The sequence below is a fragment of the Tupaia chinensis genome, unplaced genomic scaffold, assembly GCF_000334495.1.
Source record: "Tupaia chinensis unplaced genomic scaffold, TupChi_1.0 Scaffold000528_1, whole genome shotgun sequence".
Lineage (NCBI taxonomy): Eukaryota > Metazoa > Chordata > Mammalia > Scandentia > Tupaiidae > Tupaia > Tupaia belangeri.
This window is the reverse complement of record NW_006160041.1, coordinates 386,526-406,375: the sequence shown is the minus strand read 5'-3', so window position 1 is coordinate 406,375 and position 19,850 is coordinate 386,526. Positions and strand designations below refer to the sequence as shown.

The 19,850-nt window shown below is 41.8% G+C and overlaps 1 protein-coding gene across 17 annotated transcripts in view; it reads right to left on the bottom strand.

Annotated features, from left to right (window-relative positions):
- The window catches only part of TTLL5 (tubulin tyrosine ligase like 5), a 330,457-nt gene that overhangs the window by 240,694 nt on the left and 69,913 nt on the right, over positions 1–19,850 (bottom strand). For all 17 annotated transcript variants that reach the window (XR_003550803.1, XM_027775153.1, XM_006157045.3 and 14 more), the window contains 3 exons: positions 14,002–14,103; positions 11,601–11,692; positions 10,859–10,966 (listed from right to left, as the gene is read on the bottom strand). Coding sequence is in view for 16 of the 17 variants with exons in the window: in XM_027775153.1 (XP_027630954.1) it covers positions 10,859–10,966; positions 11,601–11,692; positions 14,002–14,103 (302 nt within the window). In the remaining variant the exon portion in view is untranslated. The remainder of the gene's footprint in view (positions 1–10,858; positions 10,967–11,600; positions 11,693–14,001; positions 14,104–19,850) is intronic.

The window sequence follows — 19,850 nt, the reverse complement described above, 5'->3', positions numbered from 1 at the left end:
AACTAATTCAAGGATGAGAAGCATTAAGCGGCAGTGGTGGTGAGGTGGCTACGGAAGCTGGATCCCACATGGCCAACTGCACAGGTCAAGTCACACACTAGGCAGTTTGAAAAACTGGGGCATGTTTGCATGTGTGCCCAAAATCCCGAGAGGAGGATGGGAAAGAGGGAATTGTGGTGTGGTCATCCCCCCAAAGAGTACTTTCTCACTTTCTTTCTCCCTCTCTCTCTCCATCAAGTACATAAACCCTCTAGCAAACTTAAAAAAAAAAAAAAATTAAAGACATTTAAAATGAAAAACCTAATTGTAAGATCTACATGTCCACATTAACATTACATAATCAAGAGAAAACACAAAGTATATGAAGAATAATATTCTTATTAGTTTTCAAATGCTGACACACAGGATTCAACTGTTTCATAAAGGGGTAAAATTATTAGTAAATATGAAAAGCTGATTGAGAAATAATGTTTTTGTACATACTTACCAGGTTTGTGAGCTACAAATGAAGACCAATTAAAATCAAATGAACTATCAATGACATCAGTATTTAAACATCTCACATTAAAAAGCCCCAAACCATAAGTAAATTCCAAGAAGCTCAGCGAACAAGCTAAATCCAAGGAAGAGGCAAAAAATGACCTAAAGAGTTACAGTGCTATATTAACTTCTACCCAGGTGAATAAAACCTGTTAATGCTAAACAATCTCGAGAGAGCGTGTCCAAACTAAAAAGTCAAGCATCAATTCTAACTACATCTGTTAGTACCAGGCTTGGACCTACTGTCCTACCTAAGGGTGGAGAAGAAACATGCATGACAGTATTTCAAAAAGTTCATAGAAAAATGGAATTAAAGTATGAGTTTATCTGGTGCAAACAAATTCGGATATCCATGAATAATTTTTTTTTTTTTTGGAGATGTTTTCGCTATAGGGCGCATGCGCTTGCCAGACAGACAGAGAGACAGAAAGTGAGAAATCACCCCTCAGGGGGGATGGCCACTCCGCAATCCCTTCTCCTCCATTCTCCTCTCGGGATCTTGGGCATGCACGCACACGCGCCTGGTGTGAGTTTAAGCCACCGGATCTGGAACGCAAACCGCAGTCGACTACGTGGGAGTCCACTGACATAGCCATTACACTAACTGCTGCTCCCCCATGAATAGTTTTTTTTTTACAATACACATTTCCATGAACTTCATGAAGACTCCTCATACTAGCATCTAATAGCATTTCATAGAGCAAAGCCTAGCTCACCCAAAAGACTAAAATTAAGAGAAGAAAAGTAGGGTGGAAAAATAGCTTTTGTATCCGGTTTACCTCTTAATATATGGGGCTGTCAGAAAAGTCATGACGTATTTTTCTATGCAAAAGTGCATCATAACTTTTCTGACAACACAATAATTAACTCAACTGAAGAAAAATAATTTGGGTCTTGGCAAGCTACAAGAGTCCCTATAACAAGCCTTTTAATTTATGCTTTCCTATAGACATTGAAGACTTTAAGAGGTAAGCTGTAGGCTATGCTGAGAATAATAAACTTCCTTACCTTCTACCAATAATGTGTGTTTTAGCAGCAGTGTCTAGAACTTCAAAAATGGAGTATCTAGGATGAGATATACCAGTGTTCCTGTCATTAATAGGTGTAGACAAGTTAGGCATTTCCTGTTCTGACAACCCAACAATAGACATGGATGTCAGATCGATTTTACAGGATTTTAAACCAGACACTGCTAATAATGTTGTACGGTATTCCCTTTGTTGTAATTCTGTCATTCTGGTCAAATTATGAAAAAACTTAAATCCTATGGCTCCTCTGCTCAAAAACCTTCACTGGCTGTCTGTTATCAAAAGGATAAATTCAGGGGCTTGCAGGTGGCATGGTGGTTAGGACACTGGGATCCCACATGGCTGACCACAGTTCAGGTCCCAGACCTGGAAGCTTGCTTTCACACTTTCTCTCTCTCTCTCTTTCTTAGCACATTAAAAATAATAAATAAATAAATAAATAATTCTTTTAAAAAGGATAAGTTTAAATTTGTCAATCCTTTATAGTCCAATCCTGATTCACCTCCATAACCCTATCTCCACTTCTCTGCAGATTATACACATCTAGTCCTGCTTCTCACCACTTCAAAAAATGCCACATTTTCTCATGACCCTGTATTTCGCATGTCATATTCCCTTTGTGAGGAACGGCTTCCCTTGGCTCTCCTAGGCCTACTTGCTAACTCTTGTACACTTCTGGAGTTTATGAACCATTCTGTATTGTCATTTATTATTCCCTGTCTGCTCTGCCCATCACTTCAGAACAGGGACCATGTCTCATTCATAGTTATATACAAAGTAGCTTGTACCAGAACGATCATATATAGAAACAAAGAAATACTGAAAGAAAAAGAAAGGAAGAAAGAAAAAATCACAAGGAAAAAATACAGTACAATTTTTGAGAGGGATGAAGTAATTTGCAGCTACTTCTAAAATAACCCTGACCACAAGACAAAATATTCATAATAAACCCAGTAACCATAAAGAAAATAAGAGAAAGTTTTATGAAGAATTTTACATATTAATACATATTAAAGAAAAAAATCTAACAAAAGGTGATTTAGAAAGGGAAGGGGAAAAAAGATTTGATAATGTGATAATCCTTCAAGGCCTGAGAGATTACTAAACAAGTCACACCACTAATTTTGTAATCCAGCCACTAACCCTCCCCAGAAATGAAGTCTCGGCTGAAGCTACAGTCCCTGCGGCAATGGAAAGTGCTGATATTAGCCAGTACTCACTGTCACTGAATTGCTATAGTATAAAGGAAATTCTTTCACCTTGGCTTTGGATTTGAATTGAAAAGCTAAGGGGGAAGTCTTTATATGGGGTCCAAAAGGAGAATTGTGGAAAAAAGCAGACCAAGATCCCACAGGAAAGTGAAGTAAATAAAAGAAAAAGTCCAGAGCCAATTTGCTAACTAGTCCAATAAAGCAATATGTTATCTGGCTACCAGATGTAAAGGTAGATTGAAAGGAGCCTCTAGGCTGGGACTAGAGCAGAAAGAGCACGCTGCTGCAGGCCTGATCTCTACAAAAGGATGCTGCATTTTTATTGAGATCTTGTTACAGGAGCAGAGGGAACACCAGGCTATGGGGCATGCCAAAAGTTGCTGGACTCATCAGAACTTCTCTTCATGTGGGTGGAGAAAAGAGCCAGAGAGCCCTGGCTCCCAAACTTGGCGTTGCTATTTATTAGCTGCATGACCTAGGACAACTTATTTAACCTTTCTGAATCTTTTCTCTTTATCTATTAAATATAGGTAATTAATGCCAACAAAATTGTTGAGGACTTAAGGAAATAAACAATGAAACTAAACTAACTAAAGAAAATAAAATAATCCATGTTGCTTGACTAATACATCAGTGGGCTTAGGATGGTTTTGGAAAAGTCATGAAAATGTGTATTATGAAAAAACTATACATGGAATTCGACCTTTTTTGCACCAAAATAACTTACACTTTTCTTCCTCTGTTTTTTGTTTTTGCTTTTTAATTTTGTCAGGGGATGCCGGCATTCTCTGGAGACGAAGAAGAAGAAGGACGGGGAAAAAGCACTCTCTATAGGGCATGGTCACAATTCTCCATTTCTCCACCATAGTGAGATTTTGGGTACGTAGGTACACATGCCTGACATGTTTCTCAAGTCACTGGGTCTAGTGCATGAACTATATGGTCAATCATGTGAGATCCAGCTCCCTTAACCACCAGGCCACAGGCTGGTCCTAAACTTACACTATAATTCTATTTCTCCATGAACTTTTTGAAATCCCTGCACACTTCCTATATTATTTCACCCTCCCACCCCAACATCCATTTTTAAACTTTCTCTTTATTCCAGATAGAGAACATATATACACGGCAGTAAGAGATGGTGAGAGAGTGAGACGAATACCATGTGCAGAATCTGGTCATGCCTCAATCATCTCCCACAGACTCCAGCCCATCGGATCCTGGGCACTCACACATGTGCCCCGCAGTATCAGGTAGACTAATCTAGGGACCTGAACCACAGTCACCATGTGGACTCCAGCTTCTCTTCAGCAGCACATTATCGCTGTTGCACAGAGCCAGCTCCACAAGCTCCTTCTACAGTAAACTTCCCTGCCCATCTAAACAAACACATGGGATAAACCAGAAAAGGGATTATCTCAGAAAGTGAATAGTTTGATAACTCATCATTTCTGCTATTGAGTCATTTACATTGCTAGAGAATATGCACTGCTGACTTTCATTCTTGCAATTATTTATGGATACCCTCCCTTTAAAAAAAAAAGACTTACTTAATTTTGTTTATTATTATTATTTTAATTTGCTATAGGACACATGCACTCACCAGAGAGAGACAGAGAGAGAAAAAGAGAAAGAGAAAGTAAGCCACCAGGTCCAGGATTCAAACTGCAGTCAGCCATGTCAGAGTCCAGTGCCTTTAGCCACCATGCCACCTGCTGGCCCCAGGACACCCTCCCTTTAAGAACGTCAGCTTCTTGGGTGACCAGGTGGCGTGGTACTTAAGAAACTGGATTTTCACATGGCCGACCTGGGTCCAAGTCCTGGACCTGGCAGCATGAAATCACACCAGGCGCATGTATGTGTGTGCGCAAAATCCCGAGAAGAGACTGGAGAAGGGACAGCAGTGTAGCCATCTACACTGGGAAGCGATTTTTTACTTTCCTTCTCTCTGGTAAGTACACGTGCCCTATTTGCTATAACAAAAAAATAAAAAAATAAAACCAGCTTCTTGTGAGAGTCTCAGGAAAAGTAGCACCAGAAGGCACAACTAGATCTTAGTTCTGACAAAAAGAGGTGTGTTCGGCATGGCTGATGTCAATCAAACATGTTACTGGTCTCTGATCAAAACAAGACCAGGCGGGAACCAGCAGTTAGCATAATGGCTATGTCGCTGGATTCCCACGTAGTCGACCGCAGTTCGCGTCCTGGACCCGGTGGCTTAAAACTCACGCCGGGCATGTGTGCGTGCATGCCCAAGATCCCGAGAGGAGAATGGAGGAGAAGGGATTGCGGCGTGACCATCCCCTCTGGGGGGTGATTTCTTGCTTTCTGTCTCTATGTCTCTGTCTGTCTAGCGAGCGCACGCGCCCTATAGTGAAAATCTCTCCCAAAACGAAAACAAAAACAAAAACAAAAAAAACAAGACCAGGCCGGGGCCAGCAGTTAGTGTAATGGCTATGTCGCTGGACTCCCACGTGGTCAACAGCAGTTTGAATCCCGGACCTGGTGGCTTAAACTCACGCTGGGCGCGTGTGCGTGCGTGCCCAAGATCCCGAGAGGAGAACGGAGGAGAAGGGATTGTGGCGTGGCCATCCCCCCTGGGGAGTGATTTCTCACTTTCTGTCTCTTTGTCTCTTTCTGTCTGTCCAGCGAACGCATGCGCCCTATAGCAAAAAACCTCTCCAAAAACAAAAACAAAAACAAAAACAAAAACAAAAACAAAAACAAGGCCAGGCTGATTGGTTCTCTTGTAACACGTGATCCTAGGCTCAAGTAGTTTGGAGTCATAGCCCATCACCTCAGTCATCCTCTCACACACAGATAAAACCACTGTCACCAGCAATATCTTTAAAGAACAACTAACATCCTGTTATTTTTGGCTATTTTTCTTCAACTGGTCAAAAGAGCTGTTCTCATAGCCAGTTTTTGCACAGTGCCAATTTCATAAGCATATTTTAAAAGTTGCTGCTTAAGCATATTATTTCACATGGTATCACATTTTCACAATCTTGGAAGACAGTAAAAATTAGACTGTCAAAAATCTGTTCCATTGGGGGGGGAAGGCATCAAAACTTACATTAATCCTGAAGCCAGGCAGCAGTACAGAAGTAAACAGTACCACTCTACAAGGCAATCCCCCATGAGAAAGTTCCTGGTTTAAATCTGGAAACCTCCCTGAGTATGCCAAGCATATACTTGCTGATGATATGAAGCTGGCTGAAGGCCAAGGGTAGACTGTGGCATCAACACCCTGTTGGGAATGTGTTTCCTCTTTCTCTTTTCCTTTCTCTCTTGTTCACTGAAGAAATAAATACTTTAAAAATAATAATAATAAATCGAACCAGCCAGTGGATCATGGTTAAAGCAGCTGGATACCATATGGCTGACTCTGCAGTTTGCGTCCCCGATCTGGCAGCTTGAAAATCACGCCAGGCGTGTGTGCATGTGTGTGTGTGTGTGTGTGTGTGTGTGTGTGTGTGCGCGCTCAAAATTCAGAAAGGAGAAATGGAGAAGAGATTGTGGCATGACTGTCCCCCATCAGTGGGGAGGTATCTTCTTGCTTTCTCTCTTTCTCTCTCTCTCTCTCTCTCTCTCTTTAGTGAGTGCATGAACCCTCTAGCAATCTTTTTAAAAACCTGATATATTGATCAAGAATCTATGAGCAAAATTACTTATGACAAAAATCCATCTTCTGAAGTCCCGTTTCTCCAAGCCAAATCTTTCACGTAAGTTCTTTCACTCACTAGCTCTAGGACATGGGACAAGGGTTAAATTCTCAGAGTTTCAATTCTACATCTGGACTAATTATTCTCTAGAGTCTTCTCCAGATGTACAATTCTATGAGAAAGTATTAAATGGCTAGACTTCAGGTAGTTTGTGAAGGTTCCCAAGTTTACTTGTAAATACTAGTAAAATAATGCAGACATGCACACACACACACACACACACACACACAGCCCACGTGAAATGTAGTTTGAGAAGAACAAACTGTTGATGGGAATGTTCTGCTAGGAAACTAACCTATGACTGGCACATAGCAGGAACTGAAAAAAAAAATTTTTTTTTTAAAGATTTTTGCCATAGGGTACGTGTGCTTGCCAGAGAGAGACAGAAAAAGACAGTGAGAGGGACAGTGAGAAATGAGCCCCAGAGAGGACGGCCATGCTGCAATTTCTTCTCCATTTTCCTCCTGGGATTTTGGGCACACATGCACAAATTTTCAAGTCTCCAGGTTAGGAGTTCAAACTGTCATTAGCCATGTGGGAGTCCAGCACTTTAACCACCACACCACCTACTGGCCCCTAACTCTAAAAGTTTTTAAGTTAAATGCATAAATAAATAAACAGATGAACAGAAATACCAAAGGCACCTGGCAACAGCTGGACATTACAGATGGCAGGGTGCAAAAGACATCATGGGACAGAAACACTTAGATGGTAATGGAATGCCCCTGGCAGAGATCCATAAGATGGACAGAAACAACGAAAAGAACGTAGTAAACCCCATCTCGGACTACTGGCTTCCCCTAAAAGCACCAATGCTCTGTTTAAGCCAAAATATTCTGGGAAGCCCTCAATTCCTGTTTACTTTAAAACAAATGAAGAAAAAAGAGAAAGAAAAAAAAAGAAAGAAACAGCTATTCCCTGTAACTTAAACCCCAGGGAGGTGAGGACTCAGTGGGAGGCAGAGTGAATCACATAAATATACACACATATACAGAACCATATCTGACGGTGAGAAGCTATAAAGCACACAAAATCCCAGGACTGACAGGAAGTGGAATTAGAACCACAAAAGCCAAGAAGATAGTCAACAACTTAAAAAAGTCCAGATGCCCTTGGTTTATTAAAACTGAACACAAGTTGGGAGGGGGGAAAAGGGGACCCATGGATGATGAAATGGACTTAGGGGGTGTCTTACAGAGTCAGAGACAGTGATGGCTTCTTTCACACTGGAACGTTCTACTGTCTTTAAGTTCGAGAAATCCCTAAGTTTCCAAAAGGCAATCGGGTAATAAAGTAGAAAAATAAATGCACAAAAGGTTTTATGACTAACCATTTAATCTTTACACCGAAGGCTACCAGGAATTTACCCTCATATAAGAGCCAAGTAGATATAGAAGTTTTTATTTATTATTTTAATCTAGTAAGGTTTTAGAAGGTGGAATTATGTTCCTGGTCTCCCCTACCCCTATCCTCGAACAATTTACAGTATTTTGAAGAGCTCTAGGCCCGTACCAAACCAGATTTATTGGGAAGCCTATTGTCAGGAGACCAAAAGACAAGTAAAGCAAGTATCAATGGTCATTCAACAAACATTTCCTGAACATCCACTAAGAGCAAAAGATGCTGTTACACACTGGAGGGTCAAAACCAATGAAGACATTACCACTGTCTTCAAGGAGCTTCCAGTCCAGCAGAAGTCACAGACCCATGAACAGGTAACAGACAACAGGCAGAGTTTCATGCAGAGTGGGTATGTAGGTGGTGGGGGGACTAACTCTGACTAGGAGAGTTAGGAAAAAAACATCACCAAAGATGTGACACAATTTTGAATTGAAAAATGACAGTATCTATTAGACAAAGTAACATGACAACGGTGTTTTAGACACAGGATACTGCAGGTACAAAGACAAAGGATTAGCAGACAAGCTGGGAGGCTCAGGGAAGTGGAGAAAGGTTTGGGTGAGATGGGAAGAAGAGACAGTGACTATTAGGAATTCAAGAAGATAAGCCCAGAGACTACGAGGGAAACATACATGTAAACAAAACATCAGCATCTAATAGAAAAAGACTACTTCTTATAGAATAAAACAAGGACAGAACAGCACGAGAGAGGAAATACCACAGAGTACTTCCTTAGACAAGGCTTCCCAGACAACGTGGAGCTGAGTCAGAAAAGAAACAGGAGCATGCACAGCAGACAGGAGGAGCATGTTCTAGCTAGACCCCAGGATTTACACAGAGGCACAAAGGCAGGGAGAGCTTCGAGGTGGAGTATGGAACAGATGGGTTACAAGGTGTATAAGGAGAAATGAAACTCCAGAAAAGTCAGCTGGGATGAATTTTTTTTTTAATTATTTATTTATTTAATTTTATTTATTAGTATTGCTATTTTTAAATTTGCTATAGGGCACATGTGCTCACCAGAGAGACATGAGAGAAAGAGGGAAAGTGAGAAAGCAAGCTGCCATGTCCACGACTCATACCGCATCTGCCATGTGGGACTCTAGTGCTTTAACCACTATGCTACCCGCTGGCCCTGGTATCGGATTTTTAAAGCCTTAAAGGTCATATCGAGTTTCTATGGTACTATTTAAGCCATGAAAGGGTTACAGAACACATAAAAAGTTAAGCATTTTTAAAAGATATTACAACATCTTCTTTTCCAGCACAGTTTTAGATCCTGATTTGTCTACCACCTTCCATTGGAAGTTCTAACAATTCTCTTTCTTTAGAGCGCCTCAAGTACAAACTGTTACGCTAATCCATTAAAGAGATCAAGAATTATAATGTCCGATTATAAAAATAATAGCAAATAAGTTATATTGAGTACAACGTGAGGGCCAGATGGTGTGCCAAGTGCTCTGCACACGTTTATTTATTAGTATTGCTATTTTTAAATTTGCTATAGGGCACATGTGCTCACCAGAGAGACATGAGAGAAAGAGGGAAAGTGAGAAAGCAAGCTGCCATGTCCACGACTCATACCGCATCTGCCATGTGGGACTCTAGTGCTTTAACCACTATGCTACCCGCTGGCCCTGGTATCGGATTTTTAAAGCCTTAAAGGTCATATCGAGTTTCTATGGTACTATTTAAGCCATGAAAGGGTTACAGAACACATAAAAAGTTAAGCATTTTTAAAAGATATTACAACATCTTCTTTTCCAGCACAGTTTTAGATCCTGATTTGTCTACCACCTTCCATTGGAAGTTCTAACAATTCTCTTTCTTTAGAGCGCCTCAAGTACAAACTGTTACGCTAATCCATTAAAGAGATCAAGAATTATAATGTCCGATTATAAAAATAATAGCAAATAAGTTATATTGAGTACAACGTGAGGGCCAGATGGTGTGCCAAGTGCTCTGCACACGTCATCTTGTTTGATCTTCAAGGTACTCTTGGCAGGTAGACGCTGTCATTACTGCCACTGTACCGTGAGAAAGCACGGTTAGAGTAACTTGCTGAAAATCACAAAATAGAAAGGGGTACAAATGGATTTCACACTAAGGCTGGCAGAACCGAAAGCCATGTTCTTCATTTTCCTGTTCTCCTGCCTCCTAAGCAAGCCACGACTCTCACATCCTCACTGCCTGTATTGCTCCATGCCATGCCATCATCATCCTCCTCATCGAAGACCCTGGGGTGTTGGGTAACAAAGCCTAACACCTGCTGAAAGCTTATGTGGCTTTACAGACACTCACACTGGCAATCGCTGACAAGTTCCTGTCCACATAGAGAGCTGATGTTCCCAGCCCCTTGGTGTTACAGTCACAGCCCCTGGGGCAGTAGGCTTCCTGAAGTAGCAGTTGTGAACTGCATATTACTCCTCCTCTGGGCAATCAGGGAGGTAGGGGCAGAGTAGAAGGGGAGGGGAGAAAGAAGAGAAAGAGGAGAAAGAAGAGGAGGAGGTGGGGGAGGAATCCACTAGAAAGAAACTAAAACAAAAAGGAGGAGTCATTGGAAAATGGGAGAAAGCACATACTGGTACCAGCCAGAGCCTCTTGGAACAGTTCCCAGTCTGGCTGCCAAAGAGCTCTGGAATATATTTGTTAGAGCTGGATTCACGTACAGTCTATTGCAGACTTTTTCTGACTACACTCTGACAAGGAGACTCACACTGCAGCTCCAATCCCTGCTTCCCCGCACAGAAAATCAGTTACTCCTCAGGGGACTTCCAACAAAGTTCACTACTTGCCCCTCAGTAGTATCTTCATATGCTACATGTTTAGAAAGAAATAGAAGGGGCTCACATACCTCTCACTCCCAGAGAATCACTGCCTCTCCACCCCAGAATCCCATTCCACTTCCCAAGATCCTCTTCACAAAGCACATTAACTCTTTGAGACTCCTTACCAAAACAACTGCTGCGATGAGGAACAAAGGTTTTACAGGCTGTGGCAATGGCTAGTTCAGCAGATATGATAGTCTTAATAATCAGGTCTTCTACATGGGCCATCAATGCTGCAAAAGAAATTTGAAAAAATGAAAAAAAAACTAAAATGCATGGATTAACAGGATACCAGGGGATGCCTTCAGGTCCTTCCTAAGACAATAGGCAGGGACGGAGTGGAAAAAGAGCCTTACTTTCATTTCCCTTCTCACACTTCCCCTATCACCCTTTCCTTGTGGCCTGAAATAGTTTTGGCACACTCACTCTCAGTCTGCTCAAGGCTCAACGATAACGTCCATTTTGATCCCATGCCCGATGCTCAAACTCCACTGTGCTAATCTACAACTCGGCAACAGGAATGAGAAAGACTAGTTGAGAAAAATCGAAACGTGGGATCAATATGGAGAAAGACAATCCGTCATGTAAAAAGCTAACAGTATTTAACTAGCAGTTTGTTACTTCGGAAGGATAAATCCTCTAAAGGAAAAAGTTATATCCTTCCAAATTGGAAATAAAAACGCGATTTCGGGGAGGACATGGAAAGCCTGTTTCCCATAGTATCAACTTCAGGAAAAGGTAACTCCAGGAAGAAGCACCTCACTGGATATTCCAGCAACACTACAGGAGTTAGAGAGAACAGCTCCTAGTAAGAGACAAAGTAAAAGTATAAAAGAAAGTCAAGATGGGAGAAGGCCTGGTACTCACCAGTCGTATCTCTGCCTTCTTGTTTCAGGTACCTAAGCATAGCACTCATGCTCCATTTGTTCCCATAATCCTCCACTTCGGGATCATCACAACTAAAACAAATCAATGAATCAAGGTCACATATGTGACTAGGCCTGGCTACAGAAACAAGATTCTTTACATAAACAGTCTTTTATCCTTTTAAGTCACTAGAAAAACATCCACCTTGCTGACTACCATTCATTCACTTTCGATAGGTACTGTCATGTGATCCTTTATACCAACTTCTTCAATGAGAATGAGAATGCACATAGTCTGCCTTCCTGAAGAGGACAGGGAAGGAGAAGGCAAATTCCTCCCTGATCATATAATTATGCATCATGAAATAATGGACAAAACATATAAAAGGATATAAACAAATTTAAGAATGGTTACAGTAAATTAACAGAAACATTTGGGGATATGGATCTAGCCCCTGAGGTAAATGTCACATGTGTACACAAAACCACCCCCAAACAATTTTCAGATCAGAACTGACTTGGGATGGGCCAGAGAGCTAATCCAGTACAGCATTTTAATGAGCTAAGCCTGCACAAAATTCTTTTGGGATCTGGCAGGCATAGTTTCTGGATACCTTTGGAAGTGTTACTGAATGGAGAATACAAGACAGTAAGATTAATGAAGGATACCCGGGCTAGGACAGCAGAATAGCTATGGGGACAGATGCTCACAATGCTAGAAGAGTCCTGCAGTCTAGAACACGTGTTCTGAAGCTGCTCCCTCACTCCCCGCTATCATCCCAGCTTCCATCATCTACACTTCTGCTCACCTTCCAAACTGAAGGACATGAGGACAGCTTCACACAAGTCAAATGGCGGTCACAGGACACACAATGAAACCTGCACAGCTTCAGCAACTCTTCTATCACCGCCCCCACCCCTTCCCGCCCTTCCTCCCGTCTTGCTTGCTTGCTTTCTTTCCTTGGACCTGCTAGGCACCTATTTTTAGTCTGAGTAGAACATAACTGCTTGAGTTTCTTTTCAATTTTTCCACTTTCTGGCAAAATTATCAGGATGAAAGAAAAGAGTAAAAAGAATATTTCCACACAGCTGGGCTGGTACTCCCTTCCACTGACTCCTTTTCTGAGATGGACTCATTTCTTTCTTTTATTTTTTTCCCAACTTTTTTTTCCCCTGACCATACAAGTATTTGTTTTGGAAAATATATAAAAGCACAGGGAAGAAAATAAAAATCACCTACCTACTCACTATTCTATCCACTACACTTAAATACTGTTAACATCTGGTGTACATACATATTTATACACACACACACACACACATATATCTTATATATACCACACACATATATATGCATTAATTAAGTTGCATGTACTATCAGTTTACCTACTTTTTCCACATAACAATATATGGTAATAAACATTTTGATCTCTAAGCCTGTGTGCGCCATCTTTTATTTATTTTTTTTTAGTTTCCTTTAGGGCATATTCCCTCACCGGAGAGAGAAAGAGAGGGAGAGAGTGAGAAATCACCCCCCAAGGGGTATGGCCACACCACAGTCCCTTCTCCTACATTCTCCTCTTGAGATTTTGGGCGTGCACACACATATACCTGGTGTTATTTTCAAGCTGTCAGGTCCAGGACTTGAACTGCAAAGACAGCCATATACAGTTCAGCTGCCTTAACTTTCACGCTACCTGCTGGCCCATCTTTTATTTCTTAAGGTTAAATTCCTAGAAATGCAACTGCTGGGTCAAAAGGCACTAATATTTTTAAGGTTTTTGATATGTTTTGCCAGCTGTTGACATGACATCATTTCTTTTTTTTTTTTTTTTTTGAGATGTTTTTGCTATAGGGCGTGTACGCTCACCAGAAAGACAGAGACAGACAGAGAGACAGAAAGCGAGAAATCACCCCCCAGGAGAGATGGCCATGCCGCAATCCCTTCTCCTCCATCCTCCTCTCAGGATCTTGGGCACACACGCACACGCGCCCGGCATGAGTTTAAGCCACCAGGTCCGGAACTCGAACCACGGTCAAATACATGGGAGTCCAGCGACATAGCCATTACGCTAACTGCTGGTCCCTCATTTCTTGACTTCTGCAAAGTTCCACATGCCTATGAAATTCCTATCCCTACATCAAGTGAGAGAAGACAAGGAAGAAGACAAAACCTGTGAAGGCATCCTCAGATAGAGAAAGGTTAACCATAACTGGCAAGCAATGAGGAAGCAGCAGCAGACACCCCTCAAAATAAGGTTACACGACTCTGACAGTTTTCCCTAAATGTTACGTAGACATAAACATAAAGTCATCTTCCAGGGTAACATGCTCACTTCCCACCTCCAAGCCCTGCATCAGAGACTGACTTCTATGACTCGTGGCTCAGACATGGACAGTACCTGACATAGTCTCCGCTCTTCTTATTTACGCTGTAGTTTGTCAGGTGCATGAACTGGTTTCGAATGTTCTTGGCTCCTTGATCATACCGCACAGTTGCAAACCTGAATGAAAGGATACAGGTTAAACGCCAGGAACAATTTCAAAGAAATACAGGCTAGAACTGAGGACTAAGGAGAATGTGGTAGTAACGGGAGGGTGACATCGTTATCTAACAAACACCCAGTGGCTATTAAGTTCCAACTCCCATGCTAAGTGTTTTATGTATAATATCCAATTTCATTCAATCCTTAAGGTAACTCTAAGAAATACTGGGTTGTAGGGACCAGCAGTTAGTGTAATGGCTGTGTCACTGGACTCCCACGTAGTCAAACGTGGTTCAAGTCCCAGACCTGGTGGCTTAAACTCACGCTGAGTGCGCGCGTGTGTGTGCCCAAGATCCCGAGAGGAGAGAGGAGGAGAAGGGATTGTGGCATGGCCATCCCCCTTGGAGGGTGATTTCTCTCTTTCTGTCTCTCTGTCTCTCTCTGTCTTTCTGGCGAGTACACGTGCCCTATAGCAAAAACCTCTCCAAAAAAAATACAGAAAAGTCAAGATGCAGTTTTTCATAGGAAAACCCAATGACCCAATAAGTAATGTATTCTGGATGGGAAAATTCATTCTGTATGCTGCAATGATATACAGAGAATGAATGTAAAACAAATAAATAAATGTGATCTAGAATGATTAAATAACTTGCCTATGACCGCACTAACTCCAAAACCTGTGGTTTTAACCACTGTGAGATGCTGCTTCTCTTCTGCGCAATCTTACCCCAACAGGAAGAATGAGAAACGAAAATACAATTCCTCACAAGCTGGGAAACTGTGTGGAGGAGGTTGTGGATGATGGGACATGACCTGGTCTAAAAACCCCTCCCAAGTGCCCACACAGTATCTGGTACTATACCATTCTATGGGGGAAAATAAGCAAAAAGAAAAAAAGACAGCAGTAATAGACTCAGAACTTACATCCACAGGAATAATGGAACTGATGTATAATACTCATTTTAAAAGAACAATATGCAGCATTAACAGGAGAGAAGGTGAAACAGCGTCAGAATGGCCATAATGTAAGACACTAATTCTTGAATTTGGAATGAAGGAAAAGTCAGCAGGATTAAACATGGAACCCACTGACAACAGGGCTGCAATCTGATATCCTTGGCCACTGTCAAAAGACAACCAAAACATAAAATGTATGTGAAGGAAGTAAGCAGGGAAAGAAAGAACTTTCCAGTGATGCTCAGTATCAACAAAAGGATACTCAAGGCAAATGGTTATGGTAAATATCAACCTCTGTTTACATACCACGAGAACCATATCACCCTTCACTAAAGTGGTTTTCCCAAGAGGCATATCCAAGTGTGTGGAAAAAAATGGAAGACCACAAGTTTATTTTCTTATGAGTTACAAATTATTTACATATGCTTACCCACACTATGAATTCAACATGAATTTCTACCACATTAAAAGTCAGCATTTAGAAATGTTCCTCCTTTCCATTTCTTCTCACCTACCTACTATCCCTGCTCCCTAATGCCCTGTACCAAAAATAAACAAGGGACAGAGAAAGAAAAGTGTGTGAGTGGGGGGGAAGTGGGGGGGGGAGACACAGAAACCAAAGGAAACAAATATGAGGCCAGAAAAAAAGGATGTGTACAAAACAAAAATGCTGACGAGGCATGTGGGGCTAAAGGACAAGAATGCGATGAAAATTATGTCTAAGCTCAAGAAGGACGTCAGATTTTCTAGAAATTTCCAGTAGTTATCGCTTAACTTCTTGCCATGTCACTGACAACAAGTAAACCTTTCCTACACAACTCAATCTTCTTCCTGTAGAGATCCTCCAAGCAAGTGGGAGACAGTCATTCTCTAAATTCTTGTGAAATGCAAAGGGGACCCATGCTGGCCACACAGAGGCTGCCTGCCTCAACCAGACATTACCTCACAGTGACATACCTCCTGCCATCCTCTCCTCCGAAAGAATAATGAGTTAGAGAGAGGAAAAAGGTTCTGCTTCAGAGAAAGAGGCTTTTCCTCTTTCTTAACAAGTACCTGCTCTAATTTGGTTAATGTGAAAAACTGGCAAAAGCCGGTAGTGAGCTAGACTGTCTCTGGTAGTCCAACACGTCTGTCATTCCTACATTCCTTCTTTTAAGAGGACTTCATCCCTTTTTTAAAAATCACTTTTCAGGACCAGCAGATGGCATAATGGTTACATCACTGGACTCCCATATGGCCGACCATGGTTCGAGTCCAGGACATGGTGGCTAAAAACTCATGCCGGGTACATGTGCATGCATGCCCAAAATTCCAAGAGGAGGGTGGAGGAGAAGGGACTACAGCATGGGGGGGGGGGATGATTCCTCATTTTCTGTCTCTCTCTGTCCCTCTGTCAAGCACATGCACCCTATAGCAAAACTCTCTCTCACTTTTCTTCTTCCTAAATTTCCTTTTCACTGGCCACTGAATTCTGAAAGCAAGAACAAGATTATTAAGTCATGGAGTAAACTTCCACAGAGTGTAAGAAGTAATAAGAAGTGCAAACTAAAGAGAAAGAAAAAAACTCAGGTCCGACCTCAGCGGCACAGTCCATAGTATACTGAACTGCAGTGCCAAAAGTCACATGCCTGACCTGAGCTTGCGATCCTGAATCAACCTGAAAACATGCCGGGGTATGGGAACCAGCAGTTAGCGCAATGGCTGTGGTGCTGGACTCCCATGTAGCCGACCACGGTTCGCATCCCGGACCCGGTGGCTTAAAACTCACGCCGGGCACGTGTGCGTGCGTGCCCAAGATCCCGAGAGGAGAGTGGAGGAGAAGGGATTGCGGCATGACCATCCCCCCTGGGGGGTGATTTCTCGCTTTCTGTCTCTATGTCTCTCTCTGTCTGTCTGGCGAGTGCAAGTGCCCTATAGTGAAAACCTCTCCAAAAAAAAAAAAAAAAAACATGCCGGGGTATGCAGGATCCTTGAGGGCTAGAGGAAGAGGACTGAAGTGTGATGAGACCCTGTAGTGCCTTCCTCTCTCTCTCGTTCTCTCTCTCTCTCTTTCTCTCTCCCTCCCCCCTCAGCCTCACATGCGAGCATGTGCTCTCAGGAGTAAAATAAACTTCAAAAAGAAGACTTAAAAGAAAAGTACTCCCAAAGGGTAAAAGCACTGCACTCTGCATTTCACTCAGCCAAAAGTGGAATGCAGAAAGCCAGGTAAAGGAAACAGAACTATACATGCTCACCTTTCCTTCTACCCCAGTAAGATCTCATGGCTCTCATGAAACCAAAACCATAATAAACAGATCACATTCACCTCTGAACACCATTTTCCTTCCATTGTCTAGGTAGGAGGTCACACGACTTTTTGGATCTGGCCTACGATGGTTTTTGTTTGCTGGCTTTCAATCTGAATTACTTGACCAATATTGAAAAAATCAGATGTCCCAGAGTCAGACCTCTAGCCTAGTGGTTGAGGAAGCTGGATCCCACATAGCTGACCATGGTTTTCAAGTTCCAGTCCTGACAGCCTGAAAAACACACTGGGTGTGTATGCATGTATGCTCCAAATCCCAACACAATGGAGAAACAGAGGAAAAGGGACTATGGCATGACCACGCTCCATTAGGGGGTGCTTTTCCCCCCTCCTCCCGCTCCCTTCCGTTTTTTTTATTATTAGAGAATTATTTAATTTCATGTATTATTATTATTTAATTTACTATAGGGCATGTACACCTACCAGAGAGAGAGAGAGACAGTGAGTGAGTTTAAGCCACCAGGTCCAGGACTCAAACCACGGTCGACTACATGGGAGTCCAGCAACATAGCCATTATGCTAACTGCTGGTCCCAGAGAGACAGTAAGAAAACAAGCTGCCAGGTCTGGGACTGGAACTGCAGTCAGCCAAGTGGGAGTCTAGCACCTTAACTACCACACCACTTTCTGGCCCCTCCTTCTCTCTCTGTATTGATCTCGCTCTGACAAGCACATGTGGCAGTCAGGGCTCACGTGAGGAAGATGATGGATAGGGTGGAAGGCAGCTGAAGGCAGTACAAGGAGACTATCTAGCAGGTGGCAGCCCCCTGGGGGTCTAAATCTACACAAGGAGGGCATCTGAGTGGGGCAAGAGCCTGGTGAAGTCAGGAGACTGGCTATAAATGAGGGAATTGAGTAAACAGATAAATATGTTAAAGATCATGGGAGCCAGATTATTCACTGTTGGAAAAGAGAGATTGAGAATACAGAAAGGGGAAAAGTTAGAATAAATACTGTGGTTGTCAACTAGAATTGAAGGTCATAATATAAACTCCACCTTTTCAATATAAAAAAAATGAATGCAAACGTTAACGTGTGTATATGTAGGCACATACATGTATTTCCTGAGTCTGTCCATTGCAAGGGCCTGAGACAGCCCAGAACAATAAACATGTCTAGCACCCAGATTCTGATTTCTAAAAACTATTATCTGTTAAAAAGCAACCGGAGGGGGCCAGCAGGTGGCACAGTAGTTAAGGAGCTAGACTCTACATGACTGAAAGTAGTTCGAGTCCCAGACCTGGCAGCTTGACGTTCACACCAGGCACATGTGCATGAGTGCCCAAGATCCTGAGAAAAGAATGGAGGAGAAGTAACTGTGATGTAGCCATTCCTCACAGGGGGCTGATTTCTCACTTTTTCTCTTTCTGGTGAGCACATGTGTCCTATAGTAAAAATCTCTTAAAAAAAAAAAAAAAAAAAAAAAAAAGCAACCAGAGGTCCTTGGAAAAATGATTGATTCTGGGTCTAGGTCAGAGAAAGAATAAGATGAGCCTGAAACATCCCGTTCTCAAAGAATGAAGAGGATATGTCAAAAAGACACAAAAGTCAGTTTAAAGGGCCAAATCTGGGACAACTTGAGTATCAAAATAAATCACAATAGTAAAGGATTACAACCCATAAAATAAAAATCTTTATATCTGCATTAGTCTAAATACATGAATAAAGAAATGGAAAGAAGAGGAAGCTCTTTCTCAGAATAAAATGCCAAATAATACAAGTTAGAGGAGTGATGGGGTTAGAAAAGCATCATTTGGTAACCATCATAACAGTAATTCATTCAGGCAAGAAACATCAGCAGATATTTCAAATTATTGGGTGAAAATGAGATGAAGAAATAGTTCATATGATTTCACAGGATCTCCTCATAAAATACTTATTAATCATAAAGGGAAAGACAAAGTAACTGCACAGTGGAGGAATCTGCTAGATACCACCTTAAATAAGTGACCAAACACGACTAGTTACCATGTACCATCAAAGAGAATGCCATGGAACGAATCTGCATAATTTCTGTAATATTCTGGCCCAAAATACATAACCTGGGTCTAATCATGAGGAAATATCAGATAAACCTAAATTGAGAGGAAAAAAACTACAAAATATACTTGCCTAAAATCTTCACAAATGCTAATATCATGAAAAGTCAAGCCAAGACTGAGGAAATGCTCTGGACTGAAGGAGATTAAAGAGAAATAATAACTAAACTTAACACGATCCTTGGAGCCAGCAGGTGGTGTGGTGGTTAAGGTGCTGGCCTCCCACATGGCTGACTGTGGTTTGAGTCCTGGACCTTGTGGCTTGCTTTCTCATTTTCTCTCTCTCTCTCTGGTGAGTGCACATGCCCTATAGCAAATTTAAGTAACAATAATAACAACAAATATAAATAAATATTTTTTAAAAAGCTCCTTGATTAGATCCTTTTGTTATAAAGAACATTATTAGGACAACTGGCAAAAATTTAATGGGGGGGGGGGGCCCCACATAAAAAAAGAAGCAGCCCT